The sequence below is a fragment of the Orcinus orca genome, chromosome 4 (assembly GCF_937001465.1).
Source record: "Orcinus orca chromosome 4, mOrcOrc1.1, whole genome shotgun sequence".
Taxonomy (NCBI): Eukaryota; Metazoa; Chordata; class Mammalia; order Artiodactyla; family Delphinidae; genus Orcinus; species Orcinus orca.
In genome coordinates this window covers 136,228,100-136,254,602 of record NC_064562.1, presented here as the reverse complement: position 1 = coordinate 136,254,602, position 26,503 = coordinate 136,228,100, and the positions used below count along the sequence as shown (strand labels likewise).

Here is a 26,503-nt window from a genome sequence, read left to right as displayed (position 1 = left end):
CAACAAATTATAAAGAACTATGTTCACAATGAGCCACCTGTAGAAATTATCCAACATTCTACTCAGATGACCCAAGTGTAATCTCACAGAGACAAGCTTAATTGGAATGTGATTTGAAGTAAGAAAACTCAAACCTAATCAACTATACTGGATGTGCCAACAGGAAGTGCACGGATTACAGTGAACCTATGAATTATGAGTTTAGAAGACAAAAATACAGGCCCTTAAACATTTTCAGGCGAAAACATCAGCGTCACATGCTCCCAGTCCTGCCCAAAGGCAAGAACATCAGTTCACAGCAGGTCTATCCCAGTGGCAGAGAAAGAGGTAGCAATGACATAGTAATTAAGATCCTCCAACACAGAGCCTCCTGATTTCCTACTCACCAAAATCCATTTGAATTATAATACAGCTCTCCACATATATTTTTCTTCAGGATGAAAAGAGAGCCGTTCATAAACAAAGTATTTGGTCAGCTTAATAATTGTACTTTTCTTTTTCTTTTTTAAAACTCTTTTCATTAAAGTATAGTTGATAATAATTATACTTCTTATCATAAATGGACAAACTGGTGTCCCAGTTCATGTATCAGTCTCTTGTGAGTGTTGTTATTATGGATCTATCCTCAGAGCTCCACTATCTCCAACATACTAACAACACTGAATCCTCCAGCTTTGTAAGTTCAGAACCGAACCTGGGACATTATGATCACACCTAGGTAGTGCCCTAAGACTGAGAACCAGATGGTCATCCAGCCTCCCGCAGGTTACAACCCTTCTCTTATGTTACTCTTAAAATTGTAACACAGGTTAGCAAATAATAGAGACAATACCAAACGTTCCCGTTATTTTCACGTGTTCAGTTTCTACCAATAGTCAGTAAAACCAAAAAGTTCGAATTGCCCAGTTTTTCAATGTGCAGAAGACTGGGAACTCCATGATTTCTATAATTTCTTTTGGTTCTGACATATTATGATTCTAAAAATATGAGTTATTTACAATCTTGCATAAGAAGTGTATTCTTCTGATAAATGCCTAACAGGAGTCTGAGAGAATTTTTCTTCATTCCTCTTCCCTATTAGTCCTATGGATCTCCCTTTCATAATCAGCACATAGTTTTTATTAATATAAGACTGTATGCACTATCAAAGAATCTGGTAACATGAGTAAATTCTTTTTAAATGTTGTACAAACACATTTCCCATTATTCTCACTTTCTGTCCTTTCACTTGCCCAACTTAGAGCCCCCAAAGAATCAATTTTTACAAGAGTAATAAGACTTACTCATGAAATTTCTTAGTAAATTCCCCTTAAATTTAATTGCTAAATTTTCCTTACTGACTTGGGCTTCAGGTTTTTAGGTTAACACCATTTATTATAAATCTATCATTGTATATAATTTTATATGCTAGAAAAATATACCAGGTTATACTGTCCTAGCTGTTACTAAGAAATCATGAAGAAAATTATTTTATGGGTCTTTCCTCTAGTTTTTACAGCTAATATTTCTTCCTTACCCTAGAGTATCCAAAAAACTCAGACATATTTGACAGTTTTTGCCACTACATGCATATTATTAAGAAAATAGCCCCTCCTACAGAAATCAATACTGGTGCTGTACTTACTGAACCAATACCATCCATCAGTGTTAAGAGTGAAGCTACAACTCTTTTTTCCACTTCATTCTGTGCCCCTTCTCTTTTAGGGCAGAGTGCATCCAGCTCATCAATAAAAATAATTGATGGGTGCCTAAAAATAAACAAGTAAAATGAATTCTCTAATATATATTTAATTTTTAATTGATATGTTGCACTGCAGTTAAAAAACTGAAATTGTTTTAATTTTTTGACTGAAATGCAATGCATCAAATTTAGGATTTAATTAATAATATTAAAGACAAAAGCAATAAGATGTTAAGCTGAAAAATCTTAGATTAATTCTAGCCTAAATTATTAACTCACCAATATCACATTCTAGTAGATCTGCCCTCAATAAAAAGTAGAGTACTGAGAACATGTATTGCTCATGAGATGACAGTCTATGCCCAGACAGAACTTGCCCACTAATGCCCACTAAATTGCTATGCCTGGATCACTTCAGAAGCTGAGGCCAGTGATGCTATTCCTTGGAGATGGTTTAAAGTTCCAAGGGATAGAAAGTAGAAATGCTCTTTTTAAAAAATCTACTAAAAAAACAACTTTCAAGATGACCAATTCTCCCATACAAAGATGTGAATTCTCTCATAAGAGGAAGTCTCAACTTCCAGGAACAAATTAATAGTGACAATAAAAACATTCTAAACAATAAGGTATACCACTGATTCTCAAATCTTCAGTATTTGGAGTAAAGACTACTTATTTTATCTACTGGGGGAAAAAACTTTAAAAATGGAAGTTTTGATAAGAGGGCAGTAATTATGGTAGGTTACATACCAAAACAATGAAAGAGACATAGCCATATTATGAATAAAACTACATTAGACCAAGTTACAGGCCACTCGTTAATACTCCTTGCAATGTAACAATGGTAGCCTAAACTGAGAAATGATTAGTAAGAATCATTTTTAAAGCAAAAGATTTGTCACTTTGAAGCAAACTGTAATAAAACAAAGTTTTAAGCCTAAAGGGCAACTATAATAGTCTATTGAGATTAGATGTACCCAAAAGAAAGAAAATCATAAATTTATATGCTCAAGCAAATTCACATGACTTATCGTACAGCACTGTCTTAATTCTTTTACCTTATGTAATTTTTAAAATTGAGATATTGACATATAACATTACTTTCAGTTACACAACATAATGATTCAACATTTGTATATACGTATCGTGAAATGATTACCACAATAAGTCTAATTCACGTTGTCTCCGTACAGTCATAAAATTTTTTTTCTTATAATGAGAACTGTTTAAATCTACTCTCTTTGCAACTTTCAAATGTGCAATACAGTACTATTAACTACAGTCACCGTGCTGTAGATAACATCCCCATGATTTATTTTATAACGGGAAGTTTGTACCTTTTGCTACATTATGTAATTTAATAACTTATTTCTCACATTTCCAAAACAATATTAGATAGAATTAGATTAGATAGAACCTCATTAAACTTACAATCTACTTCCAGTGCTATCACTATTATTTTTGTTCTATTCTTTCATGCTTCGTATAAAGTACTACTATCTCTACTTTCATTAATACACCCTGGACTAGTAATTCCAAACATCCAAAAATAAAGAATACCGCAGAGTGGCTTCAGCAAATATCTGACGTAACCTTGCTTCAGTCTCCCCATAGAATCTGTAACAAATAAAATACATTTAAAGACCAACTCTTATCATTTTTAAAGCTCTGTCTATAAAAGCTCACCTGACTTTTCAAATATTTCCACAATACTTAATACTACTTTCAAAAATTATTTTCCAAACTTAATGTTTATACACATTAAAAAAAGCAAATTAAAAATATTTCAATGTGTGGGCTTCCCTGGTGGCGCAGTGGTTGAGAGTCCGCCTGCCGATGCAGGGGACACGGGTTCATGCCCCAGTCCGGGAAGATCCCACATGCCGCAGAGCGGCTAGGCCCGTGAGCCATGGCCACTGAGCCTGCGCGTCCGGAGCCTGTGCTCCGCAACGGGAGAGGCCACAACAGTGAGAGGCCCGCATACCACACACACACACACACACAAAAAAATTTCAATGTGTGAAATATCCAGACAGAATACTATTGAGCCATTTTTTAAAAACCACATTTAAGATGTATATCTAATAATATTGTTTAGTCGATTAAATTATGCACTTACTTGCTAATAATTTCAGGGCCATTAATTACAGAAACATAGGCACCAACTTCATTAGCAACAGCCCTGGCAACCATTGTCTTTCCAGTACCTGGAGGGCCATAGAGCAACACTCCTCTAGGGGGAGGAATTCCTAGAAGAAAAAGCAGAGAACACTGGATGCAGCATTACTAGGTTGCTTGCAAGTGTTGTCATATGACTTCAAACACGAGTTATAAAATAAATTTACCTTGCACAAAAACTAAAATAAGAGTCATAACTTCCCTTTCCCCATAGAAAAATGTACTAACTAGCCCAAATGCTGATCTCAAGCAATGACTTTTTCTCTCTCTGTAGACCCAACCAGGCCAGGCTGGTTAGTAAAAAAACTGGTTTAACACCCACACTATTGACATGCCCCATCCCACACAGCACAGTTCAATGATCAAAAAACAAAGCCCAAACAACAGGAAGGGCATGCAAAATAAGCCACCAACCCCAATTTTTATCCAACTAGCCATCTCAGAGAATATAAGCCTTACCAGGGTTCCTTTTATACGTGAATCCAAGTATTCATTTTATATATAGATAGATAGATAGATATAGATATTCATGAAAAAAGAAAAAGCAAAAAGCAGAGAAAGACACGGTATGCACCAAATATATGCAGAGGATCTGGGCAGTTAACAATGCAGAAGAAGCCCTGAGTTTTCTAAAAGCCAAGTCACTCCCTTAACTACTTGTTTCAATGCAAAGAGATCTGCACCCAGCTACATTTCCTAACAAAGACGTTTTATCCAAACTATTTAAATGTTTGATTTATTTTTTTAGTCATTATGGCTAATCTAGCATGACAAGATACTTACTCTAGATCCAATACAAACAACTGTGGAAGTGTGCAGTTAAGAGAGACAAGGCTACAACTAACTCACATTACAACCTGAAGAGACCAAGCATAGAAAAAGGCAGACTTAACTGGCATCTACTACCACACCTCCCACTCAGGAAAGAAAAACAGGAAAAGAGGGTGAACAATTATTAGATAAGTGAAATAAGCCAACTGCTTTTAGTATGAATTTAACATTTCTGGGTGTAGTACACTGAAGAAATCATACCATAACTCTTGAAAAGCTCAGGCTGTTTGAGAGGTAATTCAATTATTTCTCTAATTTCTTTCAGCTGACTATTTAAGCCACCAATCATGTCATAAGTTACTTTTAATTGGTTGTCTTGATCTTTTGAATTTGTACAAATCTTTGTAAAATTGACTCTTGTTGTCGAAGAAATAAAATAAAAGGTATCGGTGTTGCACTGTGCTCCCATGCTGGGTGACTTTAGCAATCTCTCTTCATTGACAGGTTGCTCATTTCCTTCTCTGGCAGACTGAGAACGACGTTTAAGACCTGTGACTGCCTCTAGTCCAAGTCCACTTCCATTCCCAGGACTCTGTGTAACACCTGACAAAACACCACCAGCTTTATTTATCATTCTGCCATCTCCTGGTTTGTAAGGAGTACTGCTTGATATTGGGTTTTGGGGCACTTCCAGACCTAACTGGCTTAGCTGTAAGGATATATCCAGGGTACTAGTTTCCACACTGGATGGCTTGGAGGCCATTCCCCGGGCAACAGTGTCAGAGTCATTCTGAGCCCTTCTCAACATCGCGCCATCTGCTCCTTTCACTCGCAACACTTGCAACTTGCATGGTCGTCCATAGAATGTACAATACAGAAAGTTGCCTGGTAAAACAATCTTGCCATCTGGAAAACAATTTATTAAATATATACGTTAGCACAATTTTTCACCCATTTAAAGTTTAAATAGCAATTTATTTCATCTATTAACAAAACTATCTGACTGAAAAGACTAAATCAAAGATGGAAGTATTAATAAAACAACTGTTATGAAAAACAGAGGACCTAATATTCCCCTATGATAGGGCACTATCTGGAGACAGAAGGTCAAGCTAATTCTCTGAAATTCTCTACACTCAGTACATTTAGGATTCTATCAGCTATAACCCCATAGAGCCAGGCATTCCATGTTCAGTAACAAACCAAGCTAAAATGGCACACCTACACCAACACTCCAAGATAACATACCTGACCAGAAAGAACAGAGTTCAAGGGTTAAAAGTCTTAGTTCTACCACTGACTTTGCTCACAGTTAAGTCAAAAATTCTCTCCACTAAGCAATTATACCCCAATAAAGATGTTAAAAAAAAATAAAAAATAAAAATAAATAAATTAAAAAAAAATAAAAGTATCATTAAAGAAATTAAAATGATACATTAAAAAAAAAAAAAAATTCTCTCCACTGCTCAACTACCAATCTATTACTTGGCAGTTGGGGGTGGGGGGCGGCGGCAGATACTACATCCCTATCTTAAAAGGACATTCATTCGTTGAGAATATTCTCTACACTATTTTAAAGAACAGCATTATGTACACAAGACCTCAAAGACACATCAGTTTATTTGCTGCTGCCTTGCTTTTTAACATTTAGAAAACGTATGAAAGAGACATCTCACCTAGTTTTCTCAGAAGACAAGCAGTCAGTTGTTCTTCATTAATATCTGCATTTTTGTCACTGTGAAGGGTGGGAGAAATAAAAACCAGCATTAAGTACACCAGAAACGAAAATGTAATATAAAATGACATGTACACAGTTGTGATGTAGACCTAATCAAAAGAATCGTTAGTTTACAATCTGGAAATGATTTACACAATTTTGGAATAATTTACACTTTTTAGATACTTCTTATAACCATGAAAACACCATTTGCAATTTGGTGTCCCAGTGGCCTAAATCAGTTTTCTTTACTATCTTACACACCACACACACACACCCCTATATACTCGGGTATATACATGTACACACGTGTGTACATTTATGTACTACATCTGTGGATGTATAGGAGCAATAAATCACAATGAAAAGTATGTGTTTTTTATTGTGTGTTATAGTCAGAAACATTGGAAAAACACTGGCCTCAATTAATCATTTCCTTTCTGAACTTGCCCAGCTTGGAGAAAGGCTTTTATTAATAGCTTACTTTATTCTCTTTGTATAATTTATAAATTATCTTTAAGGAAATTTAAATCCTATAGAGTACGTTATCTGAAGAGGTAGAAAAAAAGCGGAGTAATGGTACAGTGCAAGTTTATGCTAGAGAAAGGGTATGCCTAAGAAAAAATGGAAAAGCCTTCTTCTGACCAAAAACTGTGTCTTCCAGGAAAATTGCTTGTTTGAGTACAGGAAACATGCCTAAAAATCATTACACTTGTAAAGAAACACGTTCTTAGAGAGTTCTCAGAATATGTGCATTTTCCCTCCTCCTCCGTGTGTAAGCAGCCCATATCAGCAGAGGAAGCCTACAGTTGCGAGTTCTGCCAGAGATCACAGAGGGAGAATGGTTTAGCTCAGGAAAAGGTGTATTAGCAGGAGCATCTGGTCCAAATCTAAGCCTTGCTCCCAACCACCTTATCAGTAACAAAATCAATACAGCCAAACTACATTATTTGAAAATTCCGTATGCAAATTCACCTACTTGCTAAAATGTGTTTATAAGCCCAAAATCAATACTAGCAGAGCTTTGCCAGTCATTTGTGGATGAGCACAGAGCAGGCAAAAACTGTAACCCAATACTTTCCCAGCTGAGGCTGAAAAAGGCCTATTGTTTCAACTCTCATTCAGAGGTGACCAGAGGATGGAAGCTGGGCAGGGTAGGGAGCAGTGCAGTATGGCGTGAAAAGTTCCAGCTCTGGCACCACACAGAGGGGGTTTGCATCCTAACTCTGGCATCTGTTAATGGGGTGGCCTCAGGCAAGTCACTTAATATTTCTGAGCCACTTCTCCTCATTTGAAAAATAAAGAAAATAGAATCTACCAGAATGAGTTGTTTCAAGGACTTAAGATTATAATCTACATAAGATATATATTTTCACATATTTATATGTGTTAAATAAATACACACATACATATAAACACACACACACACACACACACACACACACACACACACCCTCCCTAGGAGCAACAGTTCAGTATTCGCTAATTCAGTATTTGTGGCAACGTCATGGAACACAACTACCACCAATAATGAGAACCAACTGTGTATTCATATAAAAGAGAGAGAGAAAAACAAGGAGAAAATTTCATGAATCAACTGCGTGTATAAACTAAAGAGAAGATTGTACATATTTCCTTAAATACTTAAATTTACTTGTTTAAAGAACTCTGAAACTACTTAAATTGCTTTTATTTATTAAACTTTGAAGAGAAGATATTTGCAAATATGTACAAATATGTAAAATATGTAAAACGATCAGTTTTGCTTTTAAAAAAGCACAGATAAAATCATTTCCACTAGAAGGAGCTCTAACATTAATATTGATAATAAACTTTTTCAGATACAACTGAAGGATTTAAACAGCAGACTAAAATAACTGATTCTTCTTATTGGAAATTAAGTTTCTTGTCTAAGTTCTTCTGCCATGTTTAAAACATAAGGTTCTTTAAAATAAAAAACCAAGTTTCCATTTAAAACATATACAGCTCCTCTATAGTAGGTAATCATTATCACCTAAGACTGCTGCGCCCTCAAGAGGTCACATTTGTTAGTAATCATCAAAAACCCAATCAACTGATTACTGCTACCTAAAGCACCGTTTTAAAACAGTATGAAGATTAATCCTGTTGAACCTGAATTAACTAAAAAATTACCATAAAATAATGGGCAAGTTACTTCTCCTCACTGAGCCCATTTCCTCATCTGTAAAGAGGGATAAATATGGATACCTTGCTGGATGTTTAGAGGACTAAATGAGAGAAGAAAAAGAGGAAAGTGTGGGTGTGTGTGCTAGTACACAGCTGACGCTCAACATATGTTCTCTTTTCCTTTCTGGCTTTTTATTTTGTTGCTCGTTAAACTGTTATTCAATGCACTGAAGACATTTTCCTGTTTTTAAAAGAAAAAATACACCAAAGCTTAAGCTTGGAATCTACAAAAGTAGAAAAGTGAAGAAAACTTTTCAAAATCAAGCTAATGACTGAAAAATGTTTTGTGATTCTGGCATATAAAATTCCCCAAGTTTTTACAAACATGATATTAAAGTATTAAAAGATTTTTTATTTTTTGTGGTATGCCTCTCACTGTTGTGGCCTCTCCCATTGCGGAGCACAGGCTCCGGACGCGCAGGCTCAGCGGCCATGGCTCACGGGCCTAGCCACTCCGCGGCATGTGGGATCTTCCCGGACCGGGCCACGAACCCGTGTCCCCTGCATCGGCAGGCGGACTCTCAACCACTGCGCCACCAGGGAAGCCCAAGATTTTTTTTTTTAAAACAAATTTTGTTAAGACTTGTATATGCAAACTGAGTAAAAATCCTATTAGATACAGAACATTCAAGAGGATGGGTGATATACTTTAACCATATTTGTCATCTTTGGTGGGGGACTATTTAAAAATTGGATAGATATAATTGTTTTATTTGACCGAATAATCAATGAGTTAAAATACAGAATCAGGTACACTTCGCTTGAGCAGTCTTAATTAAAACTAGTTTCTTGCCAAATCACAGTAATCTATTCCTGTCTTTACGACTGTAAAAAAGACAAGAAGCAAACCAAGACAAAAAAAAAACCTGTCAAATATCCATCAACAACAATTCCTCTCACCTGAAATGTCAGGGCATATTCTAGTCACGGGACATGAGAGAGTCCATAGTCCATAAATCACACAGCACCCATCTAGCTTGTGCTGTCTGACACAGTAGGCCACTAGCCACTCACCACATGCGGCTATCAAGTGCTAAAAATGTGGCTAGCCTAAATTGAGATATGCTACAAGTGTAACATAACACACTGGATTTTGAAGACTCAGTTTGAAAAACAGAATGAAAAATCTTGTTAATAGTTTTTTGTAGTTATTATAAATTCAAATAAGACTTTACATATACTGGTTAAATAAAACATACCATTACAATTACTTTCTCTTTCTCTTCACTTTTTAAATGTGGCTACTAGAAAATGAAAAATTACATGTGTGGTTCACATTTGTGACTCATTTGGGCAGCACTGATCCAGACAGTCACCAAAGAAAAGAGCCAAACCTGAGTGCCACGTCCATTTCCTCAGCCTGCAGCACAGCACCCAAAACAGGCTGGACGTGGATGGCATCACCAACCCTCACACCCACATTCTTCTGTGCCATTTCACTCAGGCCAACCTTGCCTCCAGGAAATCCTGCCACAGGCCAGGCCGTATAGACCTGCCCAGAACATAGGAAACAAAAATATAATAAATATTTGTAGAATATCATTCATTTATAAGGAAGAAAACTAAGCACAGTCAAGTACATGGATCTGCAAAACACAGTCCGTACCCCAAAGGAGTTATGATTTGACATCAGTTACAAAAAAACTATTTTTTTATAAATATTACATCTCTTTTGTGAAGATTAGGAATAATACCACAGTGAAAATGGTGGAAGAGCTGAAAGGTGGATTTAAGAAAAGAGACAAAGGCATTAACAGGTGATAAGAGAAAAATGAGAAAAAATACTGAAGGCAAGCTAACTGTAAGGTAGTTCAGTCTGGAGCATAAACTACATCTAGGAAACAGCGAGTGACCCAGTACAAGAGCTCCATGGGAACCTGGTTTTCAACCGACTTAAATGGTAAGGGAGAAACTCAAAGATTTCTAGCTCCGGATAACAGGCTGAGCTCACACATTTATAGTCTTCTCTTCCGCAAAACACAGTAAAGGATGTTTTACAGTATAAGCCCAGAACAATGAAAGGAATGGGAGGCAAGCCATCAGCAGTTATAAGACTGCAAAACATTTTGAGAGGATCCCACTGGATGAGAGAACATTGACTGATGAAGCAGCAGCAGAAGATATGGCAGAGTCAGAGGAAGAAAGCCAAGCTGCCAAAATGACCCAGGAAAGGTTCTGGACTTAGAGTCTCAGGTATGATGAATGGTAGCCAGGACAAAAGGAGGGTAATCAAATATTTACATACAAAACAGATGACCCAAAATAACATTTCTGTGAAGAAATACAACTAACAGACTGGGAGAAATAGGGCTGGTAGTGTGTCACTACCTCTGGAGGAAAGGCTTCTTTCTACGTCATGGCACTTAGGGCCTACAACTCAGAGGGTATCAAAGGAAGGAAAAGTTTACATAGATGTGAGGGTCTTGTAAGATACAGCTTTTCATTTATTACTGCTTGTGTTGAAAATTAAAATCAAAAACATCTGAAATATTTCTAAAGTAAGGAAACGAAAAGGACTCTCACCTCTTGCTTTCCATCCAAACTGGTAAGCAACACTGGTCGACCAATACATATGTTTGCAGACTTCATGGTGTTGAGTCCAAGTTGAACAAGGGAATTCTGGAATGCTTTAGGAACTTTGTCGTCTACCAAGAAGGAAAAGAAAATTATTTTTGCACTATTTGTAACTGAAGTTAAAGCATGCTTTCTTTTGGAGTAAATAAAAATCCTTTACCCACATGACCATACGAATGCACTTAACAAACCCTGGAGAGACTACTGTCCCAACCCTCCTTATTTTAGCAATCAGACTTAAAACCAAACCTTTGTGAGGATCCACTGACAATATGACTGCTAACTAAAAAAGGATGTTTTATGGGGTAGGTATTGGTTTTCATTATTTTAAAAAAAAAATCTCTAATTTCATTACTAACTGAACATACTTGCAGTAGGGCTTTTCATACTTGCATTCTGAACTTTCCATATTACAGATTCTAAGTTGAGTTGGCTACTAGTACTCAAAGGCTTGAACTGGGGAAATGACACATCATCTGGCTCTGGAGGATTAAGTTATGTTTCCACTTCTCACCCACAGGATAGCAACCAGACATTCTTCCTTTCTGTTCCCAGGAACACATGGATAACAATAACACAAGTCTTATTCCTTAGGCGAACACACACCGACTCAAATGACCATTAGAGCTTTCAACTTTTGGCCAAAGAAGGGGCCCAGAATTCAGTCCAGTTTCAAAACCTCTGAAAATGATATGCTAACATCTCCACCCCTGCCCACACACTCCCTCAAGCTCCACATTTGGTTAGCTGTCCCTCCTCTGATGCTCCCAGCACCCTATGTTGCCAGATACTAGCAGTTATCACAATATTCATTTATTTTACAATCTGACTTTCCTTTAACAATATACTGCTTTGTAACAGGAAATGGGTCATATTCATCTTTGTAACTCCAGCGCCTAGGAGTGCATCAAATATAGCAGATGCATAACAAATATGCATGAAATGAATGAATGTAGTAGATGAGTATACAATATTTTTCTTTTCAGCACAAAATCCATGTAACGCTTATGATGCCTCTCACATAAACTTTATTATAAAACTTACAGTCACATATATCATAATCACAGAGCTCTGACTAGTATTAGTGTTCTTTCATAATCAGAAAAACAGATCTTTTGTAACTAAAAAGGAACTAAGTCAACAAAAGCAAAACCATGAGGTATGTCTGATTTACATCATTCTCTGCCACTGCGAAGTAACTTCCCCAACACATTTATTTTCCCTCTGTCATCAGATGAACAAATCTAGAAAAACAAAGCATCTCCCAGGGCTAAGATTAACAGAACTGAGCATAAAATAAGCATTTTTTAAAATATGACAGGCTGAAAAGAAATTCAACTTTCCTATGAGCACCAGGTCTCTTACACAGTTTACCCAGGAATAAGAGCAAAGCGTCCTGTTTGATAACCTCATAATGTTCAGTTTCTGCCACTTCTTTCTTCCTAATAAAGGAAACCTCAATGAATTACCCTTCCCTCTTGATAATTACCTTGAGGGGGGTACTCAGTCCCTGACAAGATTCTAAGTTTTCTTCCTCTCTTCCCTCCATCCTATCCTGCACCAAGATTTGAAACATCACACACTTCTCTACCTCCATTTCCTCCCTATCAGCAATGGAGATCATGTTCAAATTCCCATCTGTTGGCTTTACTTCCTAATACATTTCCATTGTATTCTCTGCTTACAGCATCCAAATCTATGTAAGCTATCCCCCGCACAATTTTCACCAGTCCTCACTCCTTCAATACTTTAAAAATATATCTCTACATCTACTTCCTATTAATTAACTTCACACTTACTGAGCACCTTATGTGCCAGATTAACTAATGAGATAGTAAAGGTAATTTCAAACAACCACCCACCCTTCATTTGTTCATTCAGCAAATATTTACCATGTGCCCACTATATGGCAGGATACTACACTAGGCACTGGGGAAATAAGGTGAACAAAAACAGACACAGTCCTTGGCCTCATGGAGTTTATAACTTAATAGAATGAGAGTTATTAAACAATCACTAAATAACTGTACAATTCTAAACTAAGATTAATGCAATTAAAGAAAAACTAAGAGTCCTAAGAGAGGCTATAATGCAGGATCAGATCTAATTTGGAAGAATCAGAGAATGCTTCTCCAAGAATATTTAAATTCAGGTCTGAAGGAAGAATAAAATTAACTAAATGAACAGCGGGAGGGGGAAGACAATTCTCAGCAAAAAGAAGAGCTTGTACAGACATCCTTGACAAAAGACAGCATTGTCCATCTGAGGGGAAAAGTACAGGCAGAGTGGTGGGAAACAAGGAACCACATAAGGAAGGTCAAGACCACCCAGGGCAGTGGGCTTTATCAAGCTCCTTGTCTTTAATCTGACAGTAATTGGAGGCCAGTTAGTGATGAAAAGCAGGGTCGTGACAGGATTTTTATTTTAAAAGATCATTCTGTCTGCAGAGTGGAAAAGGAATTGGAAGAGAGCAGCTAGTGTAGTAGTCCAGGTGAGAGAGTATGGTGTCTGAGATTAAGGTTGAAGCAGTGGGAAGGGAGTGCAGAAGTGGAACATGGGAAATACTTAGTAAACAGGACGTGGTGGTGGACTGGATAATGTGAGATGTAAGAGAGCGGTGTCATGAAGGAATCTTAGATTTCTGAATTCTACAATGAGAAAGACTGAACAGAGCTCATTTGTTTTGTTGGAGGAAATCTGACTTCAGGAAGTCAGTCCTGAAGTATCTTTGAAAAGTCCAAAAGAAGAAGTATAGCACAGTGCTATATTCAAAGTATGGACCACAAATTAAGAAAACAATCCCATTTACAACTGCATCCAATAAATTTAACCAAGAGGGTGAAAGACTTGTACTCGGAAAACTGTAAGACTCTGATGAAAGAAACTGAAGACACAAATAAATGGAAAGATATACTGTGCTCACAGATTGGAAGAATCAATATTGTTCAAATGTCTATACTACCACCTAAAGCAATCTACAGATTCAATGCAATCCCTATCAAAATACTAATGGCATTTCCCACAGAACTAGAACTAATGATCCTAAAATCCATATGGAACTGGAATAGCCACAGCAATCTTGAGAAAGAACAAAGATGGAGGTAGCATGCTCCCTAATTTCAAACTATACTGCAAAGTTATAGTAATTAGAACAGTATGGTACTGGCACAAAAACAGACACATAGATCAATGGAACAGAATAGAGAGCTCAGAAATGAACCACACCTATAGGGGAAATTAATTGATGACAAAAGAGGTAAGAATATATAATGGGCAAAAGAGAGCCTCTTCAATAAATGGTGTTGGGAAAACTGGACAGCTACATGCAAAAGAATCAAACTGGATCACTTTCTTACACCATGTACAAAATAAACTCAAAATGGATTAAAGACTTTAAATATAAGACCTGAAACCATAAAACTCCTAGAAAAAATATATACAGTAAACTCTTTGAAGTTGGTCTTAGCAGTATTTTTTGGATCTGTCTCCTGAGGCAAGGGCAACAAAAGCAAAAATAAATGAGACTACATCAAACTAAAAAGCTTTTGCACAATGAAGGAAACCATCAACGAAACAAAAAGACAGCCTACTGAATGAGAGAATATACCTGCAAATGATATATCTGATAAGGGGTTAATATCCAAAATACATAAATAACTTTTATACACATAGATTACAATGAAATATTACTCAGCCATAAAAAAGAATGAAATCTTCCCATTTGCAACAACACGGATGGATCTAGAGGGTATTATGCCAAGTGAAATAAGTCAGAGAAAGATCAGGATCAGATGATTTCACTTATATGTGGAATCTAAAAAACAAAACACAGAAACAGACTCATAGATACAAAGAACAAAGGGATATTTGCTAGATGGGAGGAGGGTGAGGGGGCTAGGCACACAGGGGAAGGCGATTAAGAGGTACAAACGTCCAGTTATAAAGTAAATAAGTCACAGAGAAGTAATGTACAGCATAAGGAATATAGTCAATACTGAAATAACTGTGGATGGTGACAGACGGTTGGTTACTAGACTTTATCAAGGTGATCATTTCCTAATGTATTTAAAAGTGAATCACTATGACTTACACCTGAAACTAATACTGTTCGTCAACTATATTTCAATTAAAAAAAAAAGTGTGGTCCACAAACTATCTGATACTGTTCATGATGAAGTAAGTAGAAAAAATGAGAATATGCATTTAGAAGCTTTTATTGCAATTTGACAGAGTAATTTTACATCTGTTGAATCTAATAAAAATTTCTCTTTTTTAACTTATTTTTCCAATAATTTACTTTTATCATATTTTACAACAGTGCTGATCTGTGATGTGTTGTAAATTTTTAAACCTTCCCTATGGAGTCTGAGAAGCATTGATCTAGAAGACAATTAAATCAAGACTCAGAACAATCTAAATTACAAATACAAATCTGAAAATAATAAGGGTAAATGGGAAGGAAACGCTGGACACTGGATGAACTTGCCAAAGAAAGAAGATTTATAGAGAGAAAAAGAGGGTTTAGGACTAAGAAATAAGGAACTTCTAAATCTGGTGGTTAGGTGGAAGAGGGTGAGCCTGCAAAGGGAACTGATGAAGTACCAACCAAAGGAAGGAGAAAAACTCGTTGATTTTGATGACACGTAAGTCAAGAAATAAAGTGTTTCAAGAAGATAGAAATGGCTGACAATACCAAAAGCTGCTGAGGGGTCAAGTAAAGTAAGTAATGAAAAACCATCCATTGGATTTACCAACGTGGAGATCATCAGTGACCAGGGTACAGGCAGTTTCCATGGAATAATGAGGTGGATGTCAAATAGGAATAGGCTATGGAGTAAGTGAGAGATGAGGAGGCAGGGACCCCTCCTTTTAAGAAGTCTTGCAGTGGAGGGTGGTGATAAGAAGTGTGGAGCTTTTGTTTAAAAATGAAAGAGAAGGGGCTTCCCTGGTGGCGCAGTGGTTGAGAGTCCGCCTGCCGATGCAGCGGACACGGGTTCGTGCCCCGGTCCGGGAAGATCCCACATGCCGCGGAGCAGCTAGGCCCGTGAGCCATGGCCGCTGAGCCTGCGCGTCTGGAGCCTGTGCTCCGCAACGGGAGAGGCCACAACAGTGAGAGGCCCGCGCACCGCAAAAAAAAAAAAAAAAAAAAAAAAAAAAAAAAGTGAAAGAGAAATCAGTAGGTTTAAATGTCAATGGGAAGGATCCTGTTGAAAAAGAGACTGAATATGCCCAACAGAACAAGTTGAACTCCGATCCCCAAAAAGCCTGAAAATACTATGTTAACTGGAAGATTGTCTTTAGGGTCTGCACTAGACATAAATAAAAATCTTGCCACTAGGTTAATCTGATCCCTTTTTCAAAGCTACAAAACATCACGCCTGCTAAAAGCTTTACCAACTCAATGCTTTTCACTTAAATCCGTTCTCCCAAGTCAAGGTTGCTGTGATCTAGGTCCATGGCTTTAGAATCAAGTACATCTGGACTCAAAAAAAGCCTCTGCCATTTAGTTAGGACCTGTGTAACCTGGGGGGAAGGGTGGGGGGGAATAGCGTTAACTTTTCTTTCTCTGTAAAATGAGCATAATAATACAGTACCCATCTCCCAAAGATCTGCGCAGAATAAATGAGATACATACGTGAAATACCCAAGCTCCTGCTAGCACCCGTGCGCACTTAACAGCTGTTTAATTAAACACCAGAACCCGTGTAGTAGGAAAAAAGCCACCTTTCAGTTTTAAAGGCACATTAACGTCTCTTAGGAAGGACAATACCGACAGCGGTACTGAACTGGGCTTTCAGTTTTTTAGTATAGGTATACTACTCTCGCTAGAGACGAGCGACTTCGCAGTTAAATACGCCGTTAATCTTAAATAAGGCAAAACCATTTCAAGCGCAATTTAGAAATTCAAAGCAATTTACAAAAGAGCTTGACTTAGCCACTAAGTCATTTCTGCCCAATTTCTCTAGTGCAGGCGCGGCTTCGAGTGTCTTACATACTTCTGTGCCTCTCGCACACCTCTGCCTCACCCAACTTTTTAAAAACCTTTACACCTCAAGGCAGAATCGCTAGGTTTTCGTCCTCTCGGGCGGCGCCCCCTCGGCCTCGGGTCTCCCTCTCAGAACTCTTTACCCTTTTCTAAGAAGTTGATCACCACCAGAGTCCCGGCCGCCACGGCAGAAGCTGTGGCCCCGGCAGAAAAGGAAGCAGTGGAGGCCGAGGGCGAACCATTCCCGGCGCTTTGGTTCAACCGTTTTCTGTTCTTCTTGGACGACATGATCGGAAGGCAGCCCGAGAGAAGCAGCGGTAAAGCCGGCTCAATGTGCGCGCTTCGCTGAGAGAAAAACTTCCGGGGCAGAAACCAGCGAGGCTCCGTCCCGCGCCGTAATCCCCTGAGTGGAGCGCAGCAAGAGTGGGAGAACATAGCGTCTTCAGAATCCGCTGTCGTTGAAGATGTGGAAGACGTTCTGACTTTCGCCACAGAAGACGGATTAGGTGGACGGAACCCTCATTCAGATTATAAATTCCTGAAAAACAGGACTTTTTCGTATCTCCGCCTCCTTCTCTATCCCTGAACAAAATGTCTGTTGAATTAAACTGAGGTGGGGGTGGGGGGAACAGGGGAGGGGAGGGGAGTGGTGGGAAAGTTTCTGTCGCTTTCCTTGAGCTGGGCAAATTCTTGAGAGGAGCCGGTCGACCGGACTTCGCCGTCTCCTCTACCTAGCGCTGCAGACCCCTGCTCAACTCTGAGAATGCGTGAGTGACACTCTTCTAAAACTTACGGTAGCGCCGTCACTCCCTGGCCGCGTGATTTGGAAGCGTCCGCGTGGGCCACGAGGGCCGGTGCGGAGATGCCGCAGCTATTGAGAGGGGGTCGCTGGCGTGCGGTGTTGGCGCGGGCCCGCCGCGCAGTGCTCTTTGCAGGGCCCCGTGGGGCCTCGGGCGGCCCGGGTTGCGTTCGGGACGCCACCTCCGGAGCCGGCGAGCTGCGGGGCGAGCTTGACAGATTCGGGGGCGTCTCCGTGCGCCTGGCGCGGCTGGACGCAATGCACCGCTTGGACCCGGTCGCCTTCCAGAGGGCTTTGCAGGGCAAGTGCGCCTGGTCCGAGGCTCCCCTGCCTTTCTAAGGAAGTAACCGCGGCCCCCAATCCCGAGTCGCGCCTGAGGGAAGGAGAGAGGGCGTGCGTGACCCGCAGCCGTTTTCTGCCTTTCGTTCTTGTGCCCTTGGCTGGGAGGTCTCTGAGGCGGTTGGGTGAAATGGTGACGAGCTCAGACTTTGGGATCGGCAGCCCTTGTTTCTGGTCATCTTTCTAGTGTGTGACCTTGGGCAAGTTCTGTAAACCACCGTTTTCTCATCTGTAAAACCAGGTAATAGGAGCTCATGGGATGGCTGAGAGATAAATTGCATAATGCATGTGAAGTGCCTCGCACGGTATCTGCCACGTATTTAACGCTCTGTAAATGTTTATTGATATTATTACGCTCTCGTTTACTATCACTTACCGACCCTTCGTTTCGCCGGACAGTTTACCCAAGGCAGAACCGTAGCACTTTCTAGTACAGGTGGTGGACAGTGAGTGGGCCAGAGAGGTTCTGAGTGGTCGTATTTGTGCACAAGTTGGGTCAGGAGCTGTGGCGCCGAGAACTAGAGTTTGCTTTTCCTTAGTAACAAGCCTTTTGTGATTCACCGGGGAGATTGGTGAGTGGTTTCAGTCTCCAGTGGGAAAACTCGCCACTCTCTTTGAGCCTTGAGGCCGGTGATAAGAAAGATAGCTTGGATGGAGGAGCCTTCACTTTGAGAGCCCGTGATGTGGCGGAACAGCCTGTTTTTCACACTGCCCCTGAGGGCCCTTATAATCAACTTGAAAGCATAGCATGGAAACTCATCCTCTCACACTTAGAGGAAACTGAAAGTAATCTTTATCCTATGGAGCAATATGGCAAGTGAGCATCTATGGAAATATAACTGAGCTAGTCGTTTTCATCTTCAACCATCCTCAGTTCTAAATTGTTTACCTCTTCACCTTGTTTTCTCTCCTCCTTGGGAACAGCTGCTAACTACAACAGTGTTAACACTACGAGAATCAAATGTTCATCCTCTAATATGTGCACGTTTGTGTGGGTAGACACAGGTATTTATTGTACACACTTGTTACTTGTCAGTGATTAAAGCACTACCTCAGTCAGGAAGGCAAAGCAGAAAGTGGGTTGGATTTGGAGTCACACATCCAGGTTTCAAGTCCCAGGTTTTGCCACATGCTTAACGAGGCATTAGGAAAATCACCACTGAAAATATTTGCCTCTTAGGTTGCTCATGTGAATAATGCCCACTCTTAACTACTTTACTGGATAGATGTGGTAATCAAAGATAAATTACATGAAACTAATTTATAAACTCTGAAGTACCATATTCTTTTGTATCTTTTTAATAAATTCTTTTGTACTTACTAAGTGCTAGACACTGTTTTAAGAACTTCAAAAGTATTGATTCATTTAATCCTCATACCTGTGAGGTAGGTACTATTATTAGCCCCATTTCAAAGATGATGGTACTAAGAGACAGATTAACTTCCCCTGGCTCTAGAATTTGTTCTTGGCTGCACTATAAGAGCTATTGCTGGTTTTTTTGTTATTGAGTCAAACAAAAGTGAATGGTATTGCCTATAAAAAGAATCTTAAAATTATCTAAGAAAGCCTGGTAGGAAGTCTAAATGTATTCTTTCTTTTCAAGTAAATATAACTGATTGCCTATAATGTATTAGCAATAGTTGTTTTGCACCTTTGCACGTGAGGTCTGTTCTTTTACTGTTTCCGTTATTGATAACTAAAGTTAGATGGATGAAGAGGTAACATGTTGCTAAGCTTCACATATATCTGCATCAGTGGGGAAATAACACTTGTTCTGGTTTTTGCTGTGCCGCTCACTAGCTGTGTGACTTTAGACAAGCCAGTCATTGAATAGGAATTGAGCCCCAGTGTATAATCTCATGTTAACCTGGATGATTGCAAAGGCACAAAATATTAATTAGGATTAGAAAAACAGACAGTAACAGGTGTCATCGGGCAATGTGCAGTAAGTTCTAGTAAATCTACTAGAAAGTAGTCCTTAGGTTCACATTTGGAAAGCACGTGAGGAAAGCTTATTGTCAAAGAGGTGATATGTGAGCTCACTTTGAGGGCTGGATCTGAGCAGAGGAATGAGGGAAAGAGGAGGAAGAAGCATTAAAGTTTATTAGTGAAACAGAGAAGAAAGAAAGCATTTTAAAAAGGATTCTTAGGCTTTGAGCATTGGAGCCAGAAAAATGCCTGTAAGGAAAACTAAGGTGGCTGGTGTAGGAATCAGTTTTGAATATAGGTGTGAAGTTTGAGGCAGCAGCCTTCAGAAGATGCGAGCAGCTGAAGAGCAGAAAAATTCAGTGTTCAGTGAGGCCAGGACTAGGCAGCCACCCTTGCGTAGTTGTTAGCTGAAGCAGTAGCAGTGGACAGATTCTCCAAGCCAGAGTGTAAAGAGAAAAAATAGGAAACAAGTGACTATACTTGTAGAACTTCAGCTTTTTCGTTTGATTGGAATGATTGGGAAGGAGGACACGGGAACTTTCTGGGGTGATAGAAATGTTGTGTAATCTTGACTGGAGCGTGGGTGGCACAGATGTATGCATAGGTCAAAACTCACCAAATGTTCACTTAAGGTTTGTGCATTTCACTTTATGTAATTCTGCCAGTTTTTAAAAAGATTTAGTCAGAGAAGGATTGATGTGAGAAGGATCTGAAGGGGCGCCACAGCCCCAAATCAAAAGGTACGTTAAATTAAGGCTCCCACATTGTCTGTCACTGTGTTAGGCACACTGACTTCAAAAAGGTAGAGTAAGATGGTCCTTAACCAGGAGATGCTTACTGCAGAGGCCATAGAAGAGGAGGGAAAGGAATCTAACCATTAAAGAAATAATCAAGTCTTCCCCCTCTCTCCACACACACTTTACAGGATTGTTGTAAAGATCGCGATGGTGGATGGAGAAAGTGATCTGAAAAGTTTTTCTAAAACTGTGGAAGTATTCATTTCTTCACCTATAAATTAGGGGTGATAATACCTGCCTTTCATGTTGTGAGAACTTAATGAAACAGTGTATCTAAAATGTCTGGAATTTAGTAAGGGCCATATAAATGTTAGCATCTTTTTTCCCTGGCTCAATCTCAAGTAATAAAGTAAGCATTTAAAGTCAAAGACTGAAAATCTATTTTAATGTTTGTCATGGTATAATTTGTAATAAAGGAAAGTTAGAAACAATCTAAATGTCCAAAAGTAGGAGGTCAGTTAAGTAGTTTATGGTAGACCTATATGAGGAGAATTATAGTCATTAAAAATGTGTGTTCGTTAAAGAATTTTAATGGCATAGCAAAACATTTATAATATGTAGTAAAAAAATATTGTAAATTATATATGGTATGTCAATTCCAAAATTATATTCATGCAAAAAATGTCGATTTTAAATTTATCTGTGTGCTAATGTGAAGTTTTGATTTCTTCATTGTACTTTATTTTGAAAATTTTCTAGAACTACCATACATTATTTAACAACAAAGTTATATTTTTCACCTTGAAATGTATAAACCAAAAATATATATATGTGTGTGTATATATTTATATATATATATACACACACATATATATATATGAGAGACAGGACTTTTAAAGGAAGAGTAAATAAAAGCCCATAATAGTCATTTATAAAGATGAAAACCAAGATTGTTAAAAGGAACAAGAATGAAATGGTGTTTTATTTAAATTAGTTTATTCGTTCATTTTAATACAATTATTGAGCACCAATTATGTGCCAGGTATTGTGTCAGGTGATATATAAAGATCATCACTATATTGACTTTATTTTCGAGGAATTCAGTCTGGTGGAAAAATCATATATAATTATAATAAAACGTGGTAGTTTACGTGCTGCTGGTGTATGTGAACAGTACATTTTGCGATTCCCCCGTGCCGCCCGCCCGCCCCCAAAGAGAGCTAACTAGTAAGGGAAGTGGAGCTTAAACTTGGCTTCCTGGAGGAGGTGACACCCAGAGATGAGTTTTACTTTATTCCACTCCTCTCACTGGAAAATATTTACAGATGTTTATCTTCTGTATTTTAGCTGCAATACAGAAATGGAGATCCGAAGGTAGAGTAGCAGTATGGCTGCACATTCCCATCCTCCAAAGTCGATTTATTGCCCCTGCCGCTTCCCTGGGCTTCTGCTTTCACCACGCAGAATCGGACTCATCCACGCTGACTCTGTGGCTGGGAGAGGGGCCCAGCAGATTACCAGGATATGCTACACATCAAGTGGGAGTTGCAGGTCTGTTTCAAACTAATGTTAATCACAATTAACTTTTTAAAGGTTCATCCAGTTTCTTCTTACAGATGAGCCAGTAGTTGGTTCATGTGGAATAAATAAGTTGATTAAATGATTGTCCTCCTTGGAACTGCAGCTGGTATTGATACTTTAAATAGATGAAGTTTGCCTTATGAATCAGCAGAGGGCAGCACAGAGAACAAGCAAGTTTAGTTTTTCAAAGGATATGTTTGAACATGTTTTTCATGGATATGTGAACTTCACTACTGAAATAGTAACACTGAATTGGGATCAGGGAATAGATTCATTTCATTATGGTAAAACATATTGGTACTAATTATGTGATTTAGTAAAATAAAAGATAACTTTTAAGTTGAATTGAAGGCAAAGCAAACCAGTTTTTCAGTGATTTGAACATTACTTCTTAGAGACATTTACATTAAGTCATTGTGCCAAACAGTTGTTTTAAAATAGCATAATTTAAATACAGAATTTTGAAGTCCCTGGTTAGCTTCAGAGACAGTCTTGAGAGAAGACTTGCTTTAGGTGAAGACAGGAGTTCTCACATTGTAGAGAGTGCATCAGAATCACCGGGAAGGCTTGTTAAAACAGATTGCTGGGCCCCAGCCCCAAGAGTTTCTAATTCAGTTAGTCTGGGGTGTGGCCTGAGAATTGCTTTTTCTAATAAGTGCTCTGCTGCTACAGCTGCTAGTGTTGCTGCTGGTCCTAGGACTATCCTTTGAGAACCAGGGTTAAGAAAGCTAGATTTCCCAAAAAACAAAAATAGGAAAGAATCCTTATGATTTACTATGAAATAAAGCAGTAATATGTATTATTAGTAATTTATTAATAATAGTATTATTTGCCTTTATATAATTTACAAGAGTTTTTAAAGGTAGTTTGCATCTTTGAAGTCTTTTAAAGGAGTTGTTCAAGGATTTCTAATGTTTTCTCTGTCCATGGTCTCACTCCCCTCTAGCAAGTAGAGGCAATTCAGCAACTTCCCATTCAGCTCTACTTCAAAAGACCACTTGAAAATTTGATGGCAGCCTCACACTTCATGGGAAAGACATAAAGATAATTATCAATTCATTGGTACAGACTTTCAAAGCAGAGTTTCCAGTTAGTACTACAGAATTGGTAATATATGCGTAAAGAGTATCCTATGAAGAACTTGTTTATAACCAAGTACAGTATGGTATATTAGAGTTAAGATACGCCACAGGAGTTCAGGGAATGAGAGGTCGGAAACTTGATGAGAGTCTTGAAGGCCAGCTAGGATTTGAAGTGGCTGTTGGGATCAGGAAGGTGGTGTGAGGAATTCTTCTGGGAAGGTACAGAGTTTTTAGGTGAAGAGAGAATAGCTGACACTTGTTTATAAGCTGCAGAAGGCATAGTTGGTGAAGGGAGTCACAGCCCGCCACCCCAAGTGACCCTTTGGCACATTGATCATTCTGAGCTTTTCTACCACGAAGAGGAGAACATTCTTGTCACCGGAGCCGGGGAGTTGGCACAGAGGTGAATCTGTGCAAACCTCGTGAAAACAGCCATTATATTCTGTTAGTTCCCCAAATAGTTCCTAGTCACTTTTTCACAGTTTACCTTCCTTAGCCCGCACCCCTTTTCCTCTTGTCATTTCTGCACAATTTATCCCTCTTTCTTAAAATGGAACATAAGCCCTTGGGTCTAACACTTTGGGGGGATCTTCACTTCTTTCTATGAAGTTCTCCACCCCTACTCAGGCCACGTAAAATTATTAACATCAAATAAAATTTATATACTTCTTATCCATTTATCTGTACTTTGTCAGTTCAACTCACAGGTCCCAGACGCAGAACCTAAGTGGGTAGAAGAAAAATATCTTTCCTCCCCTACACTGGAATGGAGTGAGCTATGGCTCTCTTTCTGTTCTTCATGCAGCAAGCTTTTATCTGCCTCAGAGCCTTTAAACCTACTGGCTCCTCTTCCTGCAGTGCTCTTCCCCAGGGCTTTGTTTATCGAGCTCTTTAGAGCTGAAATATCTCCTCAGGAAAGCTCCTGACCTTACTGTATAAAATAGAGTCCTCCCACCTGCCAATCCCATCATCCTTTGTCCCTTTATCCTCTGTTTTTCTTTATAGTACTTATCACAGTTTGAAATTATGTCATATACTTAATCGACCCCACAATAATATAAACTCCACGAAAGCAGGTATTTTATCTGTCTTGTTTACCATTTTATCCTCAGGCTAAACACAGTGTCTGGTGTAAAGTAGGTGCTCAGTAAATATTTCTCAAATGAATGGTTGGGTAGATCTTCAGTTGGCAATGTCAGCCCTCTGAAAAGGCAGTTGTAGCGTGGTGAAGGGGCAGTGTCGCACAGTGAGAAGAATACCTGCTTGGGACCCAGACAGGACGTCAGTTTTAGGGCTGTGTGAACTTGGGCACTCAAAATTATACCACTCACAGGATTATTATGAGGAATAGCTGAGATAATGCACCTAAGGCACTTAGTACAGTACCTGACTAATTATAATATAATAATAACCTCTATTTAATCCCTGATCTCTTTGGCTTTATTTAACTTTTATGTTGTGACCAACAGGGGTCGCTCACATTGTGTTTAGCAGTGCTGATTTTGGCCCATGTTTATAGTGAATTAGGAAAAAGTTCAATTTGAGCCATCACAAATTATTAAAATTTAAGAATAGGTTTTCCTGGCATTCTATCCCTTGTAAAGTGCAATTAAATTACAGTTTATATTTTCTAATAGAATCCAACATTAAATTATATCTCACTTTGTGGTTTCCCTTCTTGGCTTTGAAATACTAAAATGTGGTGTTTTAATTTCAGAGAACATAGTTCTTCCTTGTGTTGCACATATCTATTCCCTACTATATTTTACCTTTACATAGTATTTATCACCATCTCATGTTCTATGTAATTAATTTTTTATTTATTTGTCACCTCCTCAAACACACACCAGAACACGAACCCCATAACGATGGGGAATTTGTTTTGTTTACCACTGTATCCCTAGCACCTAGAAAAGTACCTGACACATAATAGGATCTCAATTAATATGCTATACATAGAACCTGTATGTATTATATATAGGAGCTCGGTTAATATTAAAAGAATGGATGAATAAGTGGAAAATACGGTTTTTTTGTTATTTGTTTTTGTTTTTGTTTTTTTTGCGGTACGTGGGCCTCTCACTGCCGTGGCCTCTCCCGCTGCGTAGTACAGGCTCCGGACGCGCAGGCCCAGCGGCCATGGCTCACGGGCCCAGCCGCTCTGTGGCATGTGGGATCCTCCCGGACCGGGGCACGAACCCGCGTCCCCTGCATCGTCAGGCGGACCCCCAACCACTGCCCCACCAGGAAAGCCCGGAAAAGATGTTTTTAACAGTATCTTCCCACATTATGTAAATACAAATAATTTTAAAATTAAAGCATTTAAAGGTACCTAATACAAATCATTAGTGTCATTTGTATTTTTGACCTAGGATTACCCAAAGAGAGAAAAAAAAAACCAAAAACTTATTTTTGAGTCCCTAACATCTAGTAAAATACCTAGTACACTGGGCAATGTATGTGATAAATGAGTAAATGAAAGCAATGGACTAGAACTTGAATATTCCAAAGCAATATATTGGTAAGTTATAACATTGTGTACATAACATGGTAAAGAAATTTAAGTGCTTTAAGGAGGAGGTCTTGAACTGAATATTGAGATATTTGAGATTTGGATCATCAGGGAGCACAACCCATGCTTATACATAGTGATTCAAGGAATAAAAATGAGAATGGAAAAGTCAATTCATTGACTCAATAAATCTTTTTAGGCATTTAAAATTGGACACTAATAGATGATCTTATTTACAAAACAGAAATAGAGACGCAGACATAGAGAACAAACATATAGACACCAAAGGAGGAAGCGGGGAGGGGGGTGGGATGAATTGGGAGATTGGGACTGACACATATCCACTATTAATACTAGCATAAAAATAGATAACTAATGAGAACCTACTGTATAGCACAGGGAACTCTA

General features: G+C 38.7%; 2 protein-coding genes across 15 annotated transcripts in view; one reads left to right on the top strand and one right to left on the bottom strand.

The window, feature by feature from the left end:
• The window catches only part of SPATA5 (spermatogenesis associated 5), a 351,881-nt gene extending 334,377 nt beyond the window's left edge, over positions 1-17,504 (bottom strand). The window contains exons 1-8 of one of the 3 annotated variants that reach the window (XR_007477250.1): positions 17,259-17,503; positions 11,079-11,200; positions 9,890-10,047; positions 6,307-6,365; positions 4,892-5,536; positions 3,801-3,930; positions 3,242-3,298; positions 1,625-1,748 (exon numbers count right to left, since the gene is read on the bottom strand). Coding sequence is in view for 2 of the 3 variants with exons in the window: in XM_033419372.2 (XP_033275263.1) it covers positions 1,625-1,748; positions 3,242-3,298; positions 3,801-3,930; positions 4,892-5,536; positions 6,307-6,365; positions 9,890-10,047; positions 11,079-11,200; positions 17,259-17,403 (1,440 nt within the window). In the remaining variant the exon portion in view is untranslated. Of the gene's footprint in view, positions 1-1,624; positions 1,749-3,241; positions 3,299-3,800; positions 3,931-4,891; positions 5,537-6,306; positions 6,366-9,889; positions 10,048-11,078; positions 11,201-17,258 lie in introns of all 3 variants that reach the window. The other 2 variants (XM_033419372.2, XM_004265109.4) reach the window with 2 other exon arrangements.
• Positions 17,505-17,593: 89 nt separating this feature from the next.
• The window catches only part of NUDT6 (nudix hydrolase 6), a 60,315-nt gene continuing 51,405 nt past the window's right edge, over positions 17,594-26,503 (top strand). For 9 of the 12 annotated variants that reach the window (XM_033419379.2, XM_049709547.1, XM_033419377.2 and 6 more), the window contains exons 1-2: positions 17,937-18,215; positions 22,268-22,471. In XM_033419379.2, the coding sequence (XP_033275270.1) occupies positions 17,978-18,215; positions 22,268-22,471 (442 nt within the window). In that variant the 5' untranslated portion in view covers positions 17,937-17,977. Of the gene's footprint in view, positions 17,622-17,784; positions 17,883-17,936; positions 18,216-18,261; positions 18,495-22,267; positions 22,472-26,503 lie in introns of those variants that run through there. The other 3 variants (XM_033419386.2, XM_033419382.2, XM_033419384.2) reach the window with 3 other exon arrangements.